The sequence below is a fragment of the Lingula anatina genome, chromosome 5, assembly GCF_051362555.1.
Source record: "Lingula anatina isolate TDL-2025a chromosome 5, LinAna3.0, whole genome shotgun sequence".
Classification (NCBI taxonomy): Eukaryota; Metazoa; Brachiopoda; class Lingulata; order Lingulida; family Lingulidae; genus Lingula; species Lingula anatina.
This window is the reverse complement of record NC_141771.1, coordinates 16,689,926-16,710,244: the sequence shown is the minus strand read 5'-3', so window position 1 is coordinate 16,710,244 and position 20,319 is coordinate 16,689,926. Positions and strand designations below refer to the sequence as shown.

The 20,319-nt window shown below is 39.1% G+C and overlaps 2 protein-coding genes and 1 long non-coding RNA gene across 3 annotated transcripts; 2 read left to right on the top strand and 1 right to left on the bottom strand.

Annotated features, from left to right (window-relative positions):
• Positions 1–3,442: 3,442 nt before the first annotated feature.
• Positions 3,443–19,849, top strand: LOC106166086 (potassium voltage-gated channel subfamily B member 2-like). The gene is made up of 2 exons (XM_013544506.2): positions 3,443–3,976; positions 18,854–19,849. Exons 1-2 carry the CDS (start codon positions 3,443–3,445, stop codon positions 19,793–19,795), a joined length of 1,476 nt encoding a protein of 491 aa, XP_013399960.2. The 3' UTR covers positions 19,796–19,849.
• On the top strand, positions 6,720–10,091 carry LOC106168061 (uncharacterized). The gene is made up of 4 exons (XR_001238972.2): positions 6,720–6,909; positions 7,092–7,153; positions 8,188–8,340; positions 8,920–10,091. It is a non-coding gene; the product is annotated as an uncharacterized LOC106168061 (long non-coding RNA).
• Positions 14,432–17,548, bottom strand: LOC106166099 (tubulin alpha-1A chain-like). Its single transcript, XM_013544528.3, has 2 exons — positions 17,306–17,548; positions 14,432–15,753 (listed from the first exon to the last, which is right to left on the bottom strand). The coding sequence occupies exons 1-2, from the start codon at positions 17,424–17,426 to the stop codon at positions 14,624–14,626; spliced, it is 1,251 nt and encodes a 416-aa protein (XP_013399982.2). The 5' UTR covers positions 17,427–17,548; the 3' UTR covers positions 14,432–14,623.
• Positions 19,850–20,319: the final 470 nt, after the last annotated feature.

The window sequence follows — 20,319 nt, the reverse complement described above, 5'->3', positions numbered from 1 at the left end:
AGATTGAACTCCAGGCAGATTTCAAATCTGCTTAGGCGAGATTGAAATTTAAATCTTGCCGAGGAGAGTTTAAAATCAGTCTAGGAGCGATTGATACCCATAGCCAAAGACATTTTAATTATAAATGCATCAATCACATCCCTAATAAAGCTATTTTAGTTATACAGTCATTGGATTTCATTCTTGCCTGTGATGAAGCACAAACGAAAAATACAATATCTTGTTAATTTCAGTTCACTTTTAAGACAATGGCTTCGAACACCTGCTCTTTGAAACCCAAGAACATCCTTCGCCCACTAAGAGGGGTCGAAAACTATTTTGCTGTGTTGCAAGAGGGAAATGTCGCCACAGTCGCATTTACTTCGTGGATAAATTCAAAAAAGTTCGTAACTGATGAAGTATGGAGACTGTGTCTTGAACGTCTTCAAGCAGATATCCAGCATCTTCAATTGACCATAGTTTGGCACAACGGCAAGAGGCATTTCAATCTTATGAACGAACCCTGTGTAGACCTCGCGGTCTTTGATATAGCGTCAGACGACAATTGGACAACTGTGCACGAAAAAATGATGCGCAAACAGTTTGATGCAACCAGTGGGCCTCTGTGGAACGTGGAGATTCTGCGCGTGCCTAAAGCGAGGGGTGGCGTAAAAGAAAAAGAAGGAGGACGCATCCTAGCTGATAACAGTTGGTTCACCAGCATAGTCGTGTTTGGAATACATCACTCGATCGTCGATGGAACCTCTCTCCTATTCATGTTACACAGAATGATTTCCATCCTGAACGAAGTCGTGACAGGTAGCCCCTCCGAGGGAAGCGAAGTCCTGATGCTTCAACCTCCTTTGGAAGAACTGTTGCCAAGGGAGAAAATGGCATTTGGTTGGCGCGACTATTTCTGTGCGATGAAAATGATGTATAAAGGTTGGTTCCCAAGTAAAAGCCTGTTTATGGAACGTTTCCCGCAATCTTCTACCAGTACATCAGATGGGAGCTACACGAAATCATTATCACTGGAATTTACTATTTCGGAAACGGAAAGAATAATATCGAAATGTAAGGATCGTGGGGCGACTGTTCATGGTAGTCTTGTTGCTGCTGCCTCCATCGCCATGGCCAGTCTTATAAATGCGGGAGAGATGCCACGCATTTTGAACATATCTTCCTCTCATGCTGTTAACATGCGTCGTTTTATGGCACCCGAGTTAAGCAGAGCTTTTGGGCATTTTATATGCATTACGGACGTCACATTGGCCGTCTCTACTACTGCCACCTATCAATCGTTCTGGGAACTAGCAAGGCGTGCAACGGATGCAATCCACGCCAAGATTGATGGTGGAGATGTCACACAAAATTGTAAAATATCGGATTACTTCACTGCTGGAGACGGAAGTGAGAAACAGATGTTGTCAAATCCAGAATGCAAATTTGAATTTGGCACCTCCAATATTGGGGACTGCGACAAGCTTTGTCCCCCTGGGGGAAGAAACGACGAAGTTCATGCCACGAGTATTGTCATATCTGCAGCCTCACATAAAATGTTTATACCTTTTCTCCACTTCTTTCACAAATTTCGTGGTCGCTTCGCTTACACTCTTAGCTATGGAACCAATAGAGTGACCGACATGCGGGCCAGTAGATACGCTGAAATGACCGTGGAACTCCTAAAGATGGCTGCAAGATCAGACAAGGCCTAAAATCAAATCCATAACTAGATATGTAATGACAAAAGATAAAAGATAAGAAAAACTTTATTTTACGGCACATAAAAGGAGCGTCCGGGCCTAATACACGGTATATAGCAATATATGAGATTTTCCAACCATTTAAGTGAACTTACTAAACTGTAAAGCTTATTTGAATTACATATTTCGGTTATCGAATTTCACAATTTCCTCAGCTAACGAGTAAACGCAGTATTATTCAGTTTCATTTGATAGGCCTATGACAAAAAAGTTATCTTATGACATTTGCATCAATATCTCCAGTGAAATATTAACATACTAGTTCTTTGAAACCCTTATTAAGTCTATTCCAGCTGGAAAGGAATTGCAAAGCGACATATTGCCTGCCAGTTGATGAATAAACAAATTAAGTATTTCTTTGCGTTCAAGTTTAACGAATGATTAATCGGAAGGTAAATATACAAGGCAAATCATATCATTTTTATTATAGAGAGAAAAGTCACCTGAACAGCAATTAAAATATAATCAAAATGCAACGATAACACGTGGCCAGAATCTTTTCCTTTGATGCTTATTTACGGGACAACTAACGCTCTAACAACGGAATGATCCATTAGGATATTACTGATGTTCATTCAGCCTCTCTCAAGGGATTTGGAGCCAAAGAGTGCGACGGTGTGCTAATAGGTTTCCAACAATGTTGCAACAAGCTGCGTAATGTAATTAGAGTTTTATCGATGGTCTAGCTCGGTTTAAGTGAATTATAAAATGCGTTATTTGAGACTACTTAGAACGGGGATTAACTACCAGCATATTCCAGCATATTCGTTTTGTGCTGTTGGCTGTAATTGATGGGATCCAAAATACGGATTCTTTTTCTTCGGGCTCATTCCCAATGAAACTATAGTTCTACGTAGATCGATCCATCTCTGCGAGGACTCACGCTGAATATAATCAAGTGAGCAGATTTACACCCTTTCTGGCATTGAGTAGAATAAAGGGAAATTGGTGATTATACAAGAACGTTGGAACCAAGAGGGAGCGTGTGAACCTGTTAAACTGAGCAAGAGTCCACGCGAGGTTGAATCGATCTACGTAAACCGATAGTTTCAATAGGGATTGGTCCTTGGGCTATCGGCTGTATAATTGATGTCTATCAAAATACGGATATTTTTGTGGTAGTCATGGACCATGGATTAAGTATTTAAAGCTTTAGCAGTCGTGTGGTAAGAACGATACACGAGATAAAAGTCGACTCAGTAATCGGTTTTGTTTGTGCCAATGATATATGGCTACATTGCATCTCAGCCAAGACATACGCGAAGACAGCTTGACAGAATCAAAGAGAGCAAGATTTGGATCAGGAATAATGTAATACCGACATATTTATCGCCTTGACGCACACTGCACACTTAATATATAGGTGTATCATTACTGATGCAAATTGTGGGTATTGATCATGTGCTCTTATATAAATTACGTGGAAGCCGTGTACATAATCGACTTAAAATTCGGGATTTTTAGCTGAAGCATGTGTAGCTGTTTCTTACGACTTCATTGTAAGTTGCTTTGCAAACGAAATGAAGTAATTCTCTCTAATTTGGAATCATCGTTTACATTTGCTACAGTACACTCAGAGGAATTAAAGGATTCACAAAAAGGTCTGCTGGCATTCACTGCTATATAAACTTTGCATAGAACACTGCTAGTATAATCGATCGGGAGGGAGCCGACTGGAGCAAGAGGTACATTCCTAAAACATGGACACCTTACCGAATGGGGCAAAATTCCTTGAGGATGCCCAAGAGACGGCACCTGCAACCGAGGCTCCATTGCCAGCAAACAATCGGGTTACCATAAACATATCTGGCACAAAATTCGTATCAAAGTGGGGCACATTAGCTAGCATACCAAATTCCAGGCTGAGCAAGCTGACGGAAGATGACGTCGATCCGGTTGAGCATGACATATTTTTTGAACGAGACGCCACGTATTTTCCTGCCATTCTGGGGCTCTATTCCACGGGGACTTTGCACTTCCCACATAACCTCTGTGGACCCGCCATCTTGGCGGAGCTGGACTTTTGGAAGGTCGACATCACATTCCTAGCACCTTGTTGCAGAGCGTCCTGCTTTGCGTTTGAGATGAAGCAGAATGAGAACGAAGCACTCCTCGCTGAGTTTGGCGAACTTGTGACGCCATCGGATGTTGCTGAGCGCGCCCGTGACTGTGACTCGTGTCGGCAAAGAATATGGCGGTTCCTAGAGTACCCTTTGGCGAGCCGAGGTTCAAAGGTTAGTATCTAGCTATAATAGACTTCACAAATTATAGGTCTACGCCATAAAGATTTATTAGCCAATAATTTTGTGTTTATACACTGCCTATGCCTAAAAAGTATATGAAGTTCATGTATGCCTGGTAAAAGCAATCTAATTTAATTGGGATAAAACTATAAGAGTTGCGATACACAGTTTTGACCTAGAGCATGGAAGTAATTTCCTTTGCGAGTAGACCCATTGCCAATTTTACCTGGTAATGCGTTCTTGCGGCTAATAAGTAATATTATGGTATGTCCAAGGCGAGATTATCAGGGCTTTTGCGTATTGTTATTGGCAAGCAAAAGCTATAGAAGTAATGCACTCTTAAAAACGTATTTGACAGTAATGGACCATAAGGCCGCTTCTAAAAGGAAATTAATGGAAATACCGATCTAGTATTCCAGACGAGGTCTTTGTGTCACTCGGTGTGTCATTATTTTTTACTTTATTTACTTTATTCGTCTATTTCTCATCTGAAGAATTATTTAACATGTAGGTCCACTTTAAATACCGTATGACAAATTCGCAGATACCCCCCCCCCCAAAAAAAAAAAAAAAAAAAAAAAAAGTCGTTTTGCAATTTAGATAGGTATGTAGGGATAGAGAAGAGTTGCATTGGCGTAGATTAATTTGCTATATACTATATAGTTTCCCAATGGGAAGTGCTGACAACAATGTTGATCATAAACATTGTTCACTATCCGGGACTGACCGCTTGTTGGTTGTAAACGTGTTGAAAACAAGCTCTCTGAGTGAGTGGATAAATTGGTATAAAGGCAATAAATCATTTGACATTAAGACCCCATTCCCATTAAGCCACCATCTACGTGGTCTACGTGAATCGACGCAACTCCGAGGGGACTCTCACTAAGTGCAATCAGCTTAATTGAATGACACACCTCCTTTTGTTTCCAAAGTGCTCGTATGTATTCTACTTGAAGTCCCTAGGTGGCGTATAAATCTGTTAAGCTGATTGCACTCAGCGATAAGACCCGCAGGGTTGGGTCGACCCTACCCTCTACCAGGGCGACAGATTGATTTTTCACATATATTACCAAAGATGCTTCTAGATAAATAGACAGTCATCGCTTCAGCAAAAAAAATGTCCACAATAATAACCGAGGCCCAGTAAGAGGGTAGGTCGATCCATGGTGTTTGTGGTAATGCACCCCTATTTGCTTAATCTATTACGTTCGCGTGTGCTTTCCCTTAATGCTTTTAAAGTCCCTCACCTGGGTTTAACTGCTGCATTACTCGGATAACCATTAGGATACCATGCACCGAACTGATTTGGGAATACGTCCATTACAGCTGTACTATATACACTGTATTAACGACATGCGCTACACTGCCCTACTTACACTAAGATATATGTAACTGCATTGCATATTTTTATATTATAAATGTATATATATTCGTATAAATTCCAGGTGGTGACTGGTGGTTTAAAATGTGCACCTCAGTCCACCTAACTGAATATTAAATAATTACCCTGATTGCAATAACACTAACGCTGGTGACATTTAAGATATAAAAACTAAAATGAAATCCAGAGACATCACAGGAAATCACTGTGACAATGCTGTAAACCGCCATGAAGATGAAGATCGGGTGTAATAAATAATTATGTGAAGGTCATGGGGATGGCAATAAAGATGTGCATAATGAATTATTTTGGAATTATTATTTCAGATACACTATTAAAAAGAAAAGGACATAAAGTAGTCTAAAGAGCACAATAAAAACAAAAGTCAATGAATAATATACTATGTACTGTACACTAATATTATAGAAATGAAGACTGCAAAAATAGGTATCCAGTCGGTGCGATACGCTCTGGACGCGAGAAAAGACGTACGCAGTGCACATCTTAGTGCTCATTCACATTGACGCTCTTGGTCTACGTAAATCGACCCAACTCCGTGTAGACTCTAGCTAACTGTACGACTGTCGCACATGCCTAGTTTTGTTTCCAGCGTGCTGGTATAATCAGCAGCTTTCCTGTATTTTGCTTAATGCCAGGAGGAGGTGTGTAAATCTGTTAAGCGGACTGCACTCATCGAGAGTCACCACATAGTTAAATCGATCTACGTAGACCGATTGTGTCTGTGCGTATGGGGCATACTTCAAAGTACGCTAAAAGGGACTGCAGTAGACTGCAGAGCATTTTTGCTAAGTTGCCAACATTAAAATATGCAAGAGGTAATCCATTGTGCGAGTATTTTATGCTGTACCATCAATCGAAAAACCTCAGAAAAACTAGAGAAAAATCCAAGAACTTAGATATTCCGCAATGAAAAATGTAAATCGTTGAAGGGGATGACAGATATTCAGTTGAGTTTTTTCATTAGTGTTTTATTCCTCCCGAGCAACTGAATACTTCAGCAAAATCTGTGAAAATTTATTTGAGATATATTGTCCATTTGTAAACTCACAAAACAACGCCGATGACAACAAAACCTTCATTTTGATAAAAATGAGTAGGCTACAGTATTTCATGCTAGGTGGGAGTACTCCTTGAGTATTCCTCTCCTTCGTCGTCCTCCCCTTCTGCCTCAACGGAGTCGACACCAACCTCTTCGTAATCCTTCTCTAGTGCAGCCAAATCCTCATGAGCCTCAGAAAATTCACCTCCCAACAAACCCTCACCGACATACGAAGAGGACGAAAGCACGCTTGACGTACATCATGCCAAACTTGTGGTCAAGACTAAATCTTAAATCGAGACTTCCGAACGGAAGATGGTCAACTGACTTTATTATGTAATCGAGGTGAACATTTCAGTGAGAGGTGTTCAGAAAGGACCAAGGTCAGAAGAAAATGGAGGGAAAAGGAGCCCCATATGCCACGCTGCTACATTTTCCACATATTGAACGCTATTTTGGCACCGAAAACTCCAGCAATCTATTGTAAGTACTGTTTTGATTATCTACATAACTTAAACTTAGATAACTATTGTATTTTGCGCTGACGAAACTTCCCCAAAATGGTGCATTTCCAACTTCAGGCATAATGGCCATTGGTGTGAATGCTTTGAAGTCGAAAATGAGCTTGAAGCTTCAATAAGTTATTTTCTGTTATTTATCCACAGGTGCCGAATTTGCCAATGAAGAAGCGAAGAGTTTAATCCAGTAGTCCAAAGGAACCGAATGCGTGAGTTAGACTTTAACACGACGACTGTATAGGTTACTACATCTATACCCCCTTAATGGCACTATTTTCATTCTAGACGATAGCGATGTTTTCCCAAGTGTAAAATATATCCTGTTTATTACAGTAAATTGACAACAAACAAATGTTTCTGTGTAGAACTAGCCTTGATATATTCCTCCATTATCTTCAGTGTTCATGAATACTTTTACGTTCCATCCCTGTAATTTTCTAATCTGTATTAAAATGTAAACTTGCGTAAAGAATTTGATTAAAAAAGATGACCTAAATTCACTAGCGCTCGGAATACGGAATCATTTATGTAAGTGCATAGAAATATGAAGATCAACTTTTATCATGCTACCTACAAGGGCTGTATATTATTCAGAAAAGTCCTATCATTTCACTATATATCTGTGAGTACCCAATGAAAAACCAATCTGTGGCCGTGGTAGTAGGTAGTAACCATCCACTCTTTTCATGTACCTGGGGGTGGGGAATGGGGGAGGGGGGGGGTCACAGCGAGCGAGTAGCCCTTTCTTAGCTTCGGTCGTAAATCTTCTCATTCAGGAATTATCAGCATTACTAACGAAACGAGGCAAGGCTAATTTCTTCGTCCCCGCAAACAAATTTCAGTTGAATTATCCTAGTCAGCCGACTAGACCCTTCTTTCAAATATTTATCGAAATTTACTTCCGTCACTCAAAAGTTTTCATTTATTAGATTTTACCGTAAACATTTGCGTAATCCGAGCACTGGTAACTTTTTGTAACTCTACTAGTATACAGGGCACTGCTATAGAACGACACGTTTCAATTCTATTGTAAAATGGTATGTGTTGGCATATTTGTAATCATCACTATATTCCTCACGAAGGAATACGCCTTAGACTAATAAATCAACCTAAGACTACTATATTGTCGCGTATAAAATAACTTAAATGGATTTTGTAACGATTATATGTTTACTACTATATCAAAGCCTTATATATGTATACCCACCGTCCCGTTAACCTGTATTTCTTCTTTTATTTTCAGTGACTCCTAACTAACGCTTACTGGATGCGTTGATGCGTCTTCCATTAAAGACATCAGATTTGAGTGGCCTGCGCCTGAATCCACGTCAAGATTGTCTCACTTGTTAAAGTTTGGCGTCTGGTGAATTTGCAGGGTTGACGTTTGTCATGAAATGTGATATTTGCTTTGGATCGCAATATTTTGTACCAATACATGTATCAGCTGAAGAATCGCACGTTAGGTCCCCTTTGCACTGGACGGAGCCCTTTCTGCGTCCGATAGTACGGCCCCATTTGAGAGTTAAAACATAATTTAATACAACTGGGCGATCATTGAGCATTCATTTTTAACCACAGCGATGCTTGTGCCTCCTTTCTACGACCAGATTCTTGGTCGCACAAAGGACGCCGTCCAGTGTAAAGGGGGTTTGAGGAGTGTTTTATATTGTTCAAAAATACCTTTGATAAAAATTGGACTTAGGCCAAGCGTCACCCCTTCATGTTGCTGGTTGAATACAATATGTACGCTTCTTTAAGTCTTAGTACAGTGCTCTCTCTACCCGTGATGGTTTTCGTTGTAATTTAATTGTTAGAAAAATTATTTTGTTTCGTCGGTTCTCCAACTTAAAACGACATCTTTGGAATACCCCATAAACGGAATCGATGTCGTTGAATAAGTACCCTTTTTAAGGCATGTATGGAAACAAAATGATGAAGCGATCTAAAATTCTCATTTTTGAATATGTTATTTCAGTCGCCAGTGCATTCAAGAGACGAAGATTTGTCCCCATGGAGAAGTTACAACAGTTGAAATGCACCTTTGGATTTCAATAATCCTGAGTATGGACATTTGAAAAAAAAGCCTGTAATCCAACAGTTGAAATTGATACGATTCTTAACATTTTGGTGTTATTAGGGGTTAAATTGCAAAATGTGTACATGCATATTGAATATGTACATGTATGAATAATAGTGACCGTTTGCCTCAGATTTCAGCCTTGAATGGTACTAGGGTAAGTAGGCATTACCTAGCATGTAAGGCCAAAAAACAGAGGCAAATGACTACACGGCCCCTATATTTGTAACATATTGTCCCACCAAAACGTAAAAAGCATTTTACCAATTTTGTTTAAATTTGGGTCTTCGGCGACTTCTAACGTGAGATAGCGTGCTAGATTTCAAAAATGGTTTGGTTATCTGAAAATCTGTATGCTAAAATTCTCTGTTCGCTTCCCATTCCATCGACACTTTTTGAAATAATAGGTCTAACTGTCTTACTGCCAGTTGTCGTTTCCAATTTATAATAAGTATGGCATAATATTAGAAAATGGTTTCTAAAAGCGAGACAGTACACAAACTGTGCACGACAGGGAGCAAATGTGTGAATAATTTTGTAGTCAACCCCTGCTTACTTTTATACGATTACGAAAGTAACTGGTATTAATTATTTTTCTACTTTTTGACTGAGAATCCTAACTGAAAGATACTATTATGCCAGCGTCATTTTGTACCAATATATGAAACTGAGCGAGTCTGTTGTACTTTTTTCCATGACATTTTCTATATACATAATTTATGTCAGTCTAGTTTGTGCTCTTTAAAGTTTATGGCAACAGTATCCCATTTTAGATTCTGAATCAACATATGTTACCTATATTTGACATATTCAACAATTATGATACATGTATTTCACAATCCTTTAAAACTTCGAACTATGGGTTGCGATTATTATTATTATTATTATTATTATTATTATTATTATATAATGATTTGTAGTTTAGATGAGCGCGCACATTACTTTCAATTGTATTACACAGGGAATTGTAATTCTAATGATTACTCCGAATAAACTCAGATGTTTGGCTTGTCGTACTTTGTAGTAACACATTCAATGCCATTTCCTTGATATTGCGTATTCTAAGCCGTGCGTTATATATATATAGTATCACTGAAGTTAAACGAATAAAGACTGTTCATAACTTTCAACTTCTTTATTGTTTGATTATTCAGATTTCATATTTTTCTCTCTAGTGTTTGTCTTAGTAAAATTTGAATAAAAACAAACAAAAAAACTTTCATTCTATCTTGTCCATTTCGATCTCCTATTCTTCCTTCTATAACTTTAGAACCGGTGGTGTTGCCAACTGAGCCATTGGACCCAAAGAATTTCGCGCAATTTAAACGAAACCTTTATAGTAAATGAAGTCCAATTCTTTTTTTTCTACAAAATGAATGTTTTATGGGACTCGATCTCCTCACCTTCTGGTCAGCAGTCTGCAACGTTACCAGTTGCTCTATTCACCCAACCACCCACCCTAAACTTTGCATCTTCCCTTTATAGTTATGGGACGAATACTCATTTTTTTTCACAAAAAGAACGTCTTCTTTAGGAATCGATCCTGTAACCTTCTGGTCTGCAGTCTGCAACGTTACCAGTTGCTCTATTCACCCAACCACCCACCCTAAACTTTGCATCTTCCCTTTATAGTTTTGGGACTCTCTTTTATAGTTTGAGGTGATCATTTGTTTTTTCTTCCACGAAAATTTACCGTCTTTGGGAATCGATCCTTTAAAGGGATAATAACTCTTCGTATGATATCTAAATTTAACAATAAAAACATTGTGAAAGCAAAATAATTTACATCATTTATTCATTTATTTCAAAAGCATTTACATGTTGAAGTGCATTGTGCATGTTGAAGTGACGTAGTGAAATAAAACATAAGAGTAGAGAATATGAATGTAAAAAATCTCCTTACAATCTATCACTTCTATTATAAAAAAACATGCACAATATGTACAGATATGAAACCCTGCAACTGTTATAATATACATTTTTCTAAACACAAGAAAATAAACATTTTGATATTGTTCTGCATCATCAGGTCGGTGAAGTGAAAGATGCTGGTGAGGGAACAGTAAAATTTGGAAAACAATGCTCACTTACAATCGCATGGACGGCCCCTTCATCATGACGCAAAATTGAGATTTGTTCAAAAAATTACAAATTTTTAGTTACAAATTTTTAGTGATATATTAATATGCAGCGTTTCATATTGTACATGTATATATATATATTCACACTAAACTGCAAAGCTAAAAAATATACAGTCACCAAACAGCAAAAAAAATTACAAAATATAATAATAAAATACAGCAACTTTCGTAAAAAAAATAACCAATTTGTTTACACTTTCACTTCACAAAAAACAACTTATTGATTGTGATTCGCAAATTGACATTTGCCACTCAGAAGTCAGCAAACTTTTAATTTCTAATAGATTATGTGCCTTTTTTTCTTATTTGGCCGTTAAAAAAGCAAAAACAAATGTTAGATGTATAGAATAAGCATTAGACCTTTACATGCATGTGGTAAACATTTTAATTCTTTAGACATTTCAACGCGTTTTCCTCTATGACCAAGCTTTACCATATCCACTTACAGCAACATGCTCAGACCCGTAGCCCTGGAAGGGGGGGGGGGAGGGGGTTCAAAAGACCCCCCCTTTTTTGCTGGGATAAGGTCCCCTCTGGGTAAATTTTATCTAGATACATGAAGGTTTCATTGAATAAGGTCTACTTTTTCAGAGAAAAGAATTTGCTGGCTACGGGCCTGTCGCTCTACAGAGTTCTAAAAGTTTTTAAGTCACTTATGTTATGCAGATAGAGATTTGTGATTTTCACCCATGAAGGAAAATTCAGAAATATTATCATTAAAATTAATATATAAAATAATTCCAAAATGGACTTAAAGATCGCAATTTTCTCACTGGTTTTGGATAGGGTATATCATTGCAAAATTGCTGGAAAATTAGAAAAAAATCCGTTGAGCTTTAAACCGTCAAAATATATATTTACCTTTTATTTATAACTAGAATGCCCAATCATCCACCAGGAAGATTTCGCTATATTAACGATTACCCTCACACATTTTAACGGATTGTATTGTTACTTAAATTGTCTTTTTGTTAATAAAATCTTATGTGAACGTAGAGATAAAATTAGAATGAATTTTGTAAACGCGCATTTTGTAAACGGTTTTTCACGATCGTCCAGTCATTGAGGCATCTGTGTACCAATTATTGAGCATTCAATTTGTCTACTTGTTTCATAATGCAAATAAATCCAAAATGAATATCGTCAAAATGCGTGAAGGGGGTTATTTATACCAGTTAACATATTAAACAATGTTCGCGTTCTTTAAATTTTTGTGCTGGCATTTAAACTATTTAACACTGAAAGTTATGCGTAATATTGATACTTTTTCTCTCATTCATCTTGCGCGCCATCTTGGCCTGCTTATTTCAACATGATAACCTATTATTGCACTTGTTACCGTTGAAAGTGATCTTACATCTGGTAGTTTTGAGATACAAGCGCCGAAACACACAACTGTATACTGAGTATGAGTATAAAATGCTGATATGCTAAAATTACGTCTCTATCTTAACAATGCATACAGTGACAAATAGGTCACAAGAACTATGTTTTTTTCAAGGGCCACTCCACAGCATTTTCCCCTTCTTGACTATTTTTCAAGTACAAGTATTCACTCTCATTATTTTCTACAAATGAAGTTTTATATAGTTATCCAAAAAGCAAAACTGATAGGCCTATTTTGCAAATTCTATGGACATGCATAGATGAAATTATGGAAGAAGCGAAATGTTACCTGGGGAAACTATTGGGGAATGGCCGAACCACTTTTAAGCATACGCTTGTTAAAATGCTCTTCCAAAACGAGTCACATATAAGTTATAACAAAATGACAAAATCAAATTTAATAAAATGTTGTCCTGAATCGGTTGAAATTTTAATATTTGTATACTTAGTTTCTTGGCTGCTTCATATCCACTCCATGGTCACTCAGAACTGAAGAAGTGACATCTCTTTCTACCTGGTCGGGCCTAATAGATTTACAGGGGGGAGGCAGGATAAATTAGTGGCTTTTTCTCTTCAAACTCAGCAATTTTTGACGGGTGAAGAATACCATTTATTTAAGTAAAATAAAAAATACGCAGGAGGCATTAGTTTTAAAAATATCTTGAAATAAACCAAAAGAACAAAATCCCAGACCCTAAACTTCCCCAAAAATGTCTCACCATTATGTACATGTAGGTCACTGGCATGGTCCACTGAGCAGTTTTTGACATGTTTGACCAGCAGACTGTATTATAAAATATTAAATAATATGCTTAAAAGTGTAAAATCCATTTTAAGAAATGCTCTGCATACTTTTCATAAAAATGTGAGAAGTACTTATAACGCAATTCACAAGATATATAAAAATCCAAAATTATAGCGCCATCTGGAGGAAAACATCCTTCGCTGACGTCACCCTGAGCTTCAGAGATAACCTGAAACTTACCTCTACACTATATCAAAGCCTTGCCCTACCCTCTACCAGGGTGGCAAATATTTTAGGCAGCTTTTCCACATTCCCAGGGAACCAAATGACCGTCTATTTATCTCAAGGCATATCTGTGAATATCTTGTAAAAAAAATCAATTTGTGGCCCTGGTGGAGGGTACACTTGTCGTTTTAAGTTACTTTTTGTGGTCAAGACGAGCCCAGGCCTCGGCGATGGCGGTGGTGTTGCTCAACATGCACACGGCACGCTGCACCTTAGCCAAGTATCAAGTTATCTCTGAAGCTCAGGGTGCCAAAGAGTGACCTAGATCATACATGATAAACACTACCCTCGTTTTACTACCATGTTTCCCAGAATCATCGTCAAACAAAATACTATAACTTTGGTTACTCATAAATTTATTACTTGAGAAACAAGGAACGAGTTAGCGCTCTTAACTCAAGCCATCTTACCACTCGTATTTCATGAAGGTTATTCTATATTCATATTCTGCACAGGACTGGTGGAGATAATTGTTACTAGTGTATCTAGAACCCGTTATGATACATGTACATACAACAAGGAGAGTAGACGAGTCGTTATTTTATTTTATTTTACCCATTTTAACGAGAGCAGAGTAAACATTGAAAAGAAAATATAGACACACACGTTGAGGCCAAAACACTAAAAACTGCAACAAATATAAAGATCCCTTTGCGACAAAAATATGTGAAATAAAGAGTCTGTAGACTGCAGTGCATTTTGCTATGTTGCTAATATTAAAGGTTAGCCAATCCCATTGTACATATATATTATGCTGTGACAGCAATAGAAAAACGTCTGTAACTAGAAAGCAATCCAAAGGCCTAGGTCTTCCGCAATAAAAATTGTAAATCATTGAAAGGGATGACGGATATAATAAGTTCCGTATTCAGTTGAGTTTTTCATCACTTCTTTTATCCTCCCGAGTAACTAAATATTTCAGCAAAGTTTGTAAAGAAATTGACATATATTGTCCGATTACAAAATCATAAAACAACGCCAATGAAAACAAAACCTTCGTTTTTGATAAAAATGACTAGACTTCGTGGTAGGTTGAAATACTCCTTTAGTATTCCTCTCCTTCGTCTTCGCCTTCTTCCTCAACGGAGTCAACGCCGACCTCTTCGTAATCCTTCTCAAGAGCGGCCAAATCTTCACGAGCCTCAGAGAATTCACCTTCCTCCATACCCTCACCGACATACCAGTGGACAAAAGCACGCTTGGCGTACATCAAGTCGAACTTGTGGTCAAGACGAGCCCAGGCCTCGGCGATGGCGGTGGTGTTGCTCAACATGCACACGGCACGCTGCACCTTAGCCAAGTCACCGCCAGGGACGACAGTGGGTGGCTGGTAGTTGATGCCGACCTTGAAACCAGTTGGGCACCAGTCCACAAACTGGATGGTACGCTTGGTCTTGATGGTGGCGATGGCAGCGTTCACGTCCTTTGGTACAATGTCTCCCCGATAAAGCAAACAACATGCCATGTACTTGCCGTGGCGGGGGTCGCATTTCACCATCTGGTTGGCCGGCTCAAAACAAGCAGTAGTGATTTCGGCAACGGACAGCTGCTCGTGGTAGGCCTTCTCCGCTGAAATGACTGGGGCGTAGGTGGCCAGAGGGAAGTGGATACGTGGGTAGGGCACCAGGTTGGTCTGGAACTCGGTCAAGTCGACGTTCAGGGCACCATCGAAACGCAGGGAAGCGGTGATGGAGCTGACGATCTGACCGATTAGACGGTTCAAGTTCGTGTAAGTTGGACGGTCGATGTCCAAGTTTCGACGGCATATGTCATAGATGGCCTCATTGTCCACCATGAACGAGCAATCGGAATGTTCAAGGGTGGTATGGGTGGTCAAGATTGAGTTGTAGGGCTCGACGACAGCAGTGGAGATTTGAGGCGACGGGTAGATGGAAAACTCCAGCTTGGATTTCTTGCCGTAGTCGACGCTGAGACGTTCCATGAGCAAGGAGCTAAACCCAGAACCGGTGCCGCCACCGAAGCTGTGGAAGATCAGGAAACCCTGCAGACCTGTGCACTGGTCAGCCAGCTTACGGATTCTGTCCAGGACAAGATCAATGTGCTCCTTGCCGACAGTATAGTGACCACGGGCGTAATTGTTGGAAGCATCTTCCTTACCGCTTATGAGTTGCTCCGGATGGAACAATTGACGGTAGGTGCCAGTGCGCACCTCGTCTGAAGAAGAAATTACATCAAATTAACATGCTGGATTCAAGATGATGAGACACACTTACCGGTAGATAGGCTGAAGCATTTCAGGAGAAAAAAACTGATGGGATAAAGAAAGCATTTGCAAAATGGTCCATTGGGCATATCTTGCCAGAATTCCCTTTCCAAAACCGTCCCTAGTCAACATATGAGAGAAGTTGCTTTGTCCCCTTTTTACAATTTAGACTATATTGTTTATTTTGAAATTCATGCTGGTCATTTCGATCATCTTTACGGCATTATTTAGTGAAAAAAAAGATTGAATTTGCCCAGAAAACCGGGGATTTTTAAAAGGCAACAAGTAACTGATTCCTCGATTTTGGTCACAAGGATATCACATTCGTGACCTCACACTACATGTATATTTTACTGTGATGATTTTAAGTCACAATGGAATTATCTGTGTGGTCAGTTATTAGGGAGGGATAAATGAATTAAAGATTTATCTAAATCCGGGTTTCAAAGTATACGTGCATGTTATTTCTTTCAGTAATTGCCTTTCCCGTGGCTGACATCTGAACTTATTGCGAGTTATTTGTGGGATGAAATTTCCGGCAATTGGTTTACACTATCACTAGATAATGCATCATCTTCCTAGGTTTAACCATATACTATAAACCGTGTCTATGGATGTCTGGTCGCGTTCAGAACAGTTTTAATACGGAAGGTATCATTTCTAACTTAAAGTACAACACATTGATTGTAGCCCCCTCCATGGTATCCAGCTGAGCTGATGCCAAAGTTACAGAAAGGTCGCAGAAAGGTGATTGCAATTTAGGGTTCACTTCTGGCTGGCGGTATGGACAAAAACGACTTGTGTTTAAACTCTTCCCATAGCTAACGCGACTCTAGTCGTATCCTAATAGCATTTTGAAATTGCAAATTAACGGAGACAAGAATAATGAAACAACACTACACTGTAACAATGTACTATTGATGATAATAGCGTGGTGATATATCACTGTCAACAACGGAAAGATAATTAACGATGTTTCCACGACAAATTTCGATGAACTAATTGCAGGCGCGCTCGTTCTGTTCTCTGAACACAAACTGCGCCATCCATCTTACAAATTATAGCGATGATATTAAGGTAACTCTTCATAATTACCAAGGTATTGGAGCAAATGAGGACTCTTAATATGATTATTATGAACGTCTTGGTCGTCGCCTTGGAAAGTAACATTAAGGCCACTGGGATTTGGATCATTTTAAACTGGTTATAAACTGGTTGTTTGAAGATGCATTTGAGGTCAAAATTTATGCCACAAAATTCGATCGAATGCCGCCGTATAGTTTCAGATAGTATAATTTAGAGAAATGCCAAAGGATATCCTTTTATTTTACCGGAAAAATGATATTTGAACCGTTTAAATGTTTCTCTAAATTAATTTCGCCACTGGAAGATGTATGTCTGTTTCAAAATACTTCGAAGATGATCAAAACGGATTTTTATTGATTTCACATTTCTCCAGTGAATATAAAATGAATTAAACATATGCCCTAATAAGCAGCTCACCGACAACAGTTGGCTCCAGATCGACGAAAACGGCACGGGGCACGTGTTTGCCAGCACCGGTCTCACTGAAGAAGGTGTTGAAGGAATCGTCACCACCACCGACGGTCTTGTCACTGGGCATCTGGCCATCAGGCTGGATACCGTGCTCAAGGCAGTACAACTCCCAGCAGGCGTTTCCAATCTGGACTCCGGCCTGTCCGACGTGGATACTGATAACTTCACGCTGAAAGAAGTTTAGTTAGGTTTCTTTGTAAAATGATGTAAACTGATTCAAATTAGAGCTAATGAAACTGTTCTCTCGATGTAAACTGATGATTGGGAATGTAAAAAGCTCAGGCTGTCAAATGATAGATATAATCCATCATACAAATTACGTTGACAGCATCAAGTAAACTACCTTATGTCCGAACAAAAAGGCACTTCATCACCATTACCATTACCTGCCCGACGTGCAAAGTAATATGGACGATTTGCATTAGTTTTCCATAATATCATTACAAACTAGGAATATATACGTATTTCGCATTAACCTACCATTTTAACAGATCGGTTCTCGAACAAAACAAGTAACAATGCGATTAATCCTCACTGTTGACCTTGATGAGCCAATGTGAAAACAAATATGAGAAAATGAGACAACTATTTGCTTTTAAGTAATGTTGGTATAACCTAGGTTGCTATGGACGCAATTAATTTCATCACCTTACTTTGTATTTGATTGGACAAATGATGACAGAAACCTTGGTTGCTATGCAACATTTGCTGTTTGTCGTACAAACATTTGAAAACAAGATTATTAATTCATTTTCAGTCCGTTGCGGATCATCATTCATGGCTCAGATAGTCGTTCAACAAGTGCTCGTTAAGAGTGAAGACCATCCATCAGGAAATTGTTCGAACTGCTTTTAACCTCTTCTAATCATTAAATCCTTGTTCCCCTGTTGATTGGCGTTGCTGCTGGTAGTCTAAATAGGAATTACAATCAAGATAGGGGCCCATTCCCACAGACGTTTGGATCGATCTATCTCTCTGGGGAGTCTCACTAAATTAAGATCCTACCATTTTAAGAATTACGACAGACTGATATACAAGAAATATAGGGACCATTCCCACAGACATTTGCATCGATCTATCTCCCTGGGGAGTCTCACTAAATTGATGGATCACTAGATGGATCGATCTAGGCATGGGAACCCAGGCTTAGCTTATATAAAATACGTACAGTGTTATTTGACAATATAAATATCACCACCATAATCTTTGGGAAAGTTTATATGATGAAAGGGTTGTTAACTGAAACAAATTCTCACTATGTCTTGAATGTGTGTGTGTAAGAGAGAGAGAGAGAGAGAGAGAGAGAGAGAGAGAGAGAGAGAGAGAGAGAGAGAGAGAGAGAGAGAGAGAGAGAGAGACTGTATGACTGTTATGATAATATGACAAAACAAAACAAAATGTGCTCTGCAACATAAAAAACTTTTTTCCTAGTATGGTTTAAGCGATACGTTACATGTATGTCACAATACATTCAAACCTTTCTGTTTATTTCAGTTCTACATGTTTGTCTATGCGGTATTTGCTGCTCTCTGCTTCGGAACAGAGGCCATAAACAGCGTGAAAACAATGCGACAGAAATCCCCGTTTGAGGTACCGAATTCTTCTTTTCCCAACAACTTTAGTAAGAAGGAAATGATGTTCATGTTAACAGAACCCACGGGCGAAGCAGCGTACGCAGACTTGGTTGCGACTATTTTCTTCACCTTGGATATTCTTGCAAGGATGGTTTCAGCTCCAAACAAGAGAGAGTACCTTAAGAGCCCCCAGGCTATCGTGGACCTCGCTTGGATGGTGTGCAGGTGGTGCACGTACATTTTCTTTAGGAATTTCATGGCCATGTGGTCACTGTCGTCTGCGGAACTTCAAGCCATAGCGATTTTCGTCGGGCTGACCAATACCTTGCGCATGTTTCGCATGTGCCGGTTGGTTTCGTGCTCAGTGTCTCTGAAAGTCCTATATTTGACACTGAAGGCAAGTTTCAGAGAAATTCGACTTCTCCTGGTAATTTTGGGCCTCGGAGCCATGCTGTTCGGGCCCGTATTGTACTACGCGGAAATAACCAGTGACGAATCAACGATCCAGAATATACCCATCGGATATTGGTGGGCTATTGTTACGATGTCAACGGTCGGATACGGGGACTGCTACCCATCCCAGCTATTAGGATATCTTGTTGGAATTATTTGCGTCACGCTTGGTCTCGTCTTCACCGGGCTTCCGATCTCCGTAATGAGCATGCATTTTAATAAATATTACTCCTTCGCAAACACGCTGCACACGAAGTGTGATCCACGAATCGACCACGCTGCCTGGGCGTTGAAACGTGACGATGGCGGGTACTCGCCTCGTGCTCGTGAAAAGCACGGGTTGAAATTAGTAAAGGGTGTTGTTCACTCAAATACAAAGGATTCGGAGGATCGAAGTGTAATGCTTTAAACTCGGCGCACCAATATTTATGAGAGAGAGACAGAGAGAGAGAGAGAGAGAATACACCAGAAAGAAATATGTATAACAAACAAAAAGAACATGACTATTTTTTTCATACAAACGAAAGATATGCCGCTGTTTATTGGAACACAGTTATTTTCAATAAGGATTATTTAAAAATTTTCTTGTTTATGATATATTATAAAGTTAAACTGCGTCTTGGATAAGAGCATTGACATTATGCTTAAGCTCCACCTATTGTTACATAGCTTTTTTGTTATCTTCAGTTTATGTTAATTAAATTTCCTTGTATTTTCTTAATTGTGTATCTATAACGAGTAATAAAAGAGAGAGAGAAAAAAAAACATGATTTCTGATGCAGTAACGAAGAAAAGTGCACATGAAACGCAACGTGCATCTTTGGTCTTGAGCGACAAGAGGGGGCGCTATAAGTACAGTTACAACCATCCCTATTATCCAAAGAGAAGACAGCCGGGGAAGTGTACGTAACAGGATAGGATTTCGGCATGTAA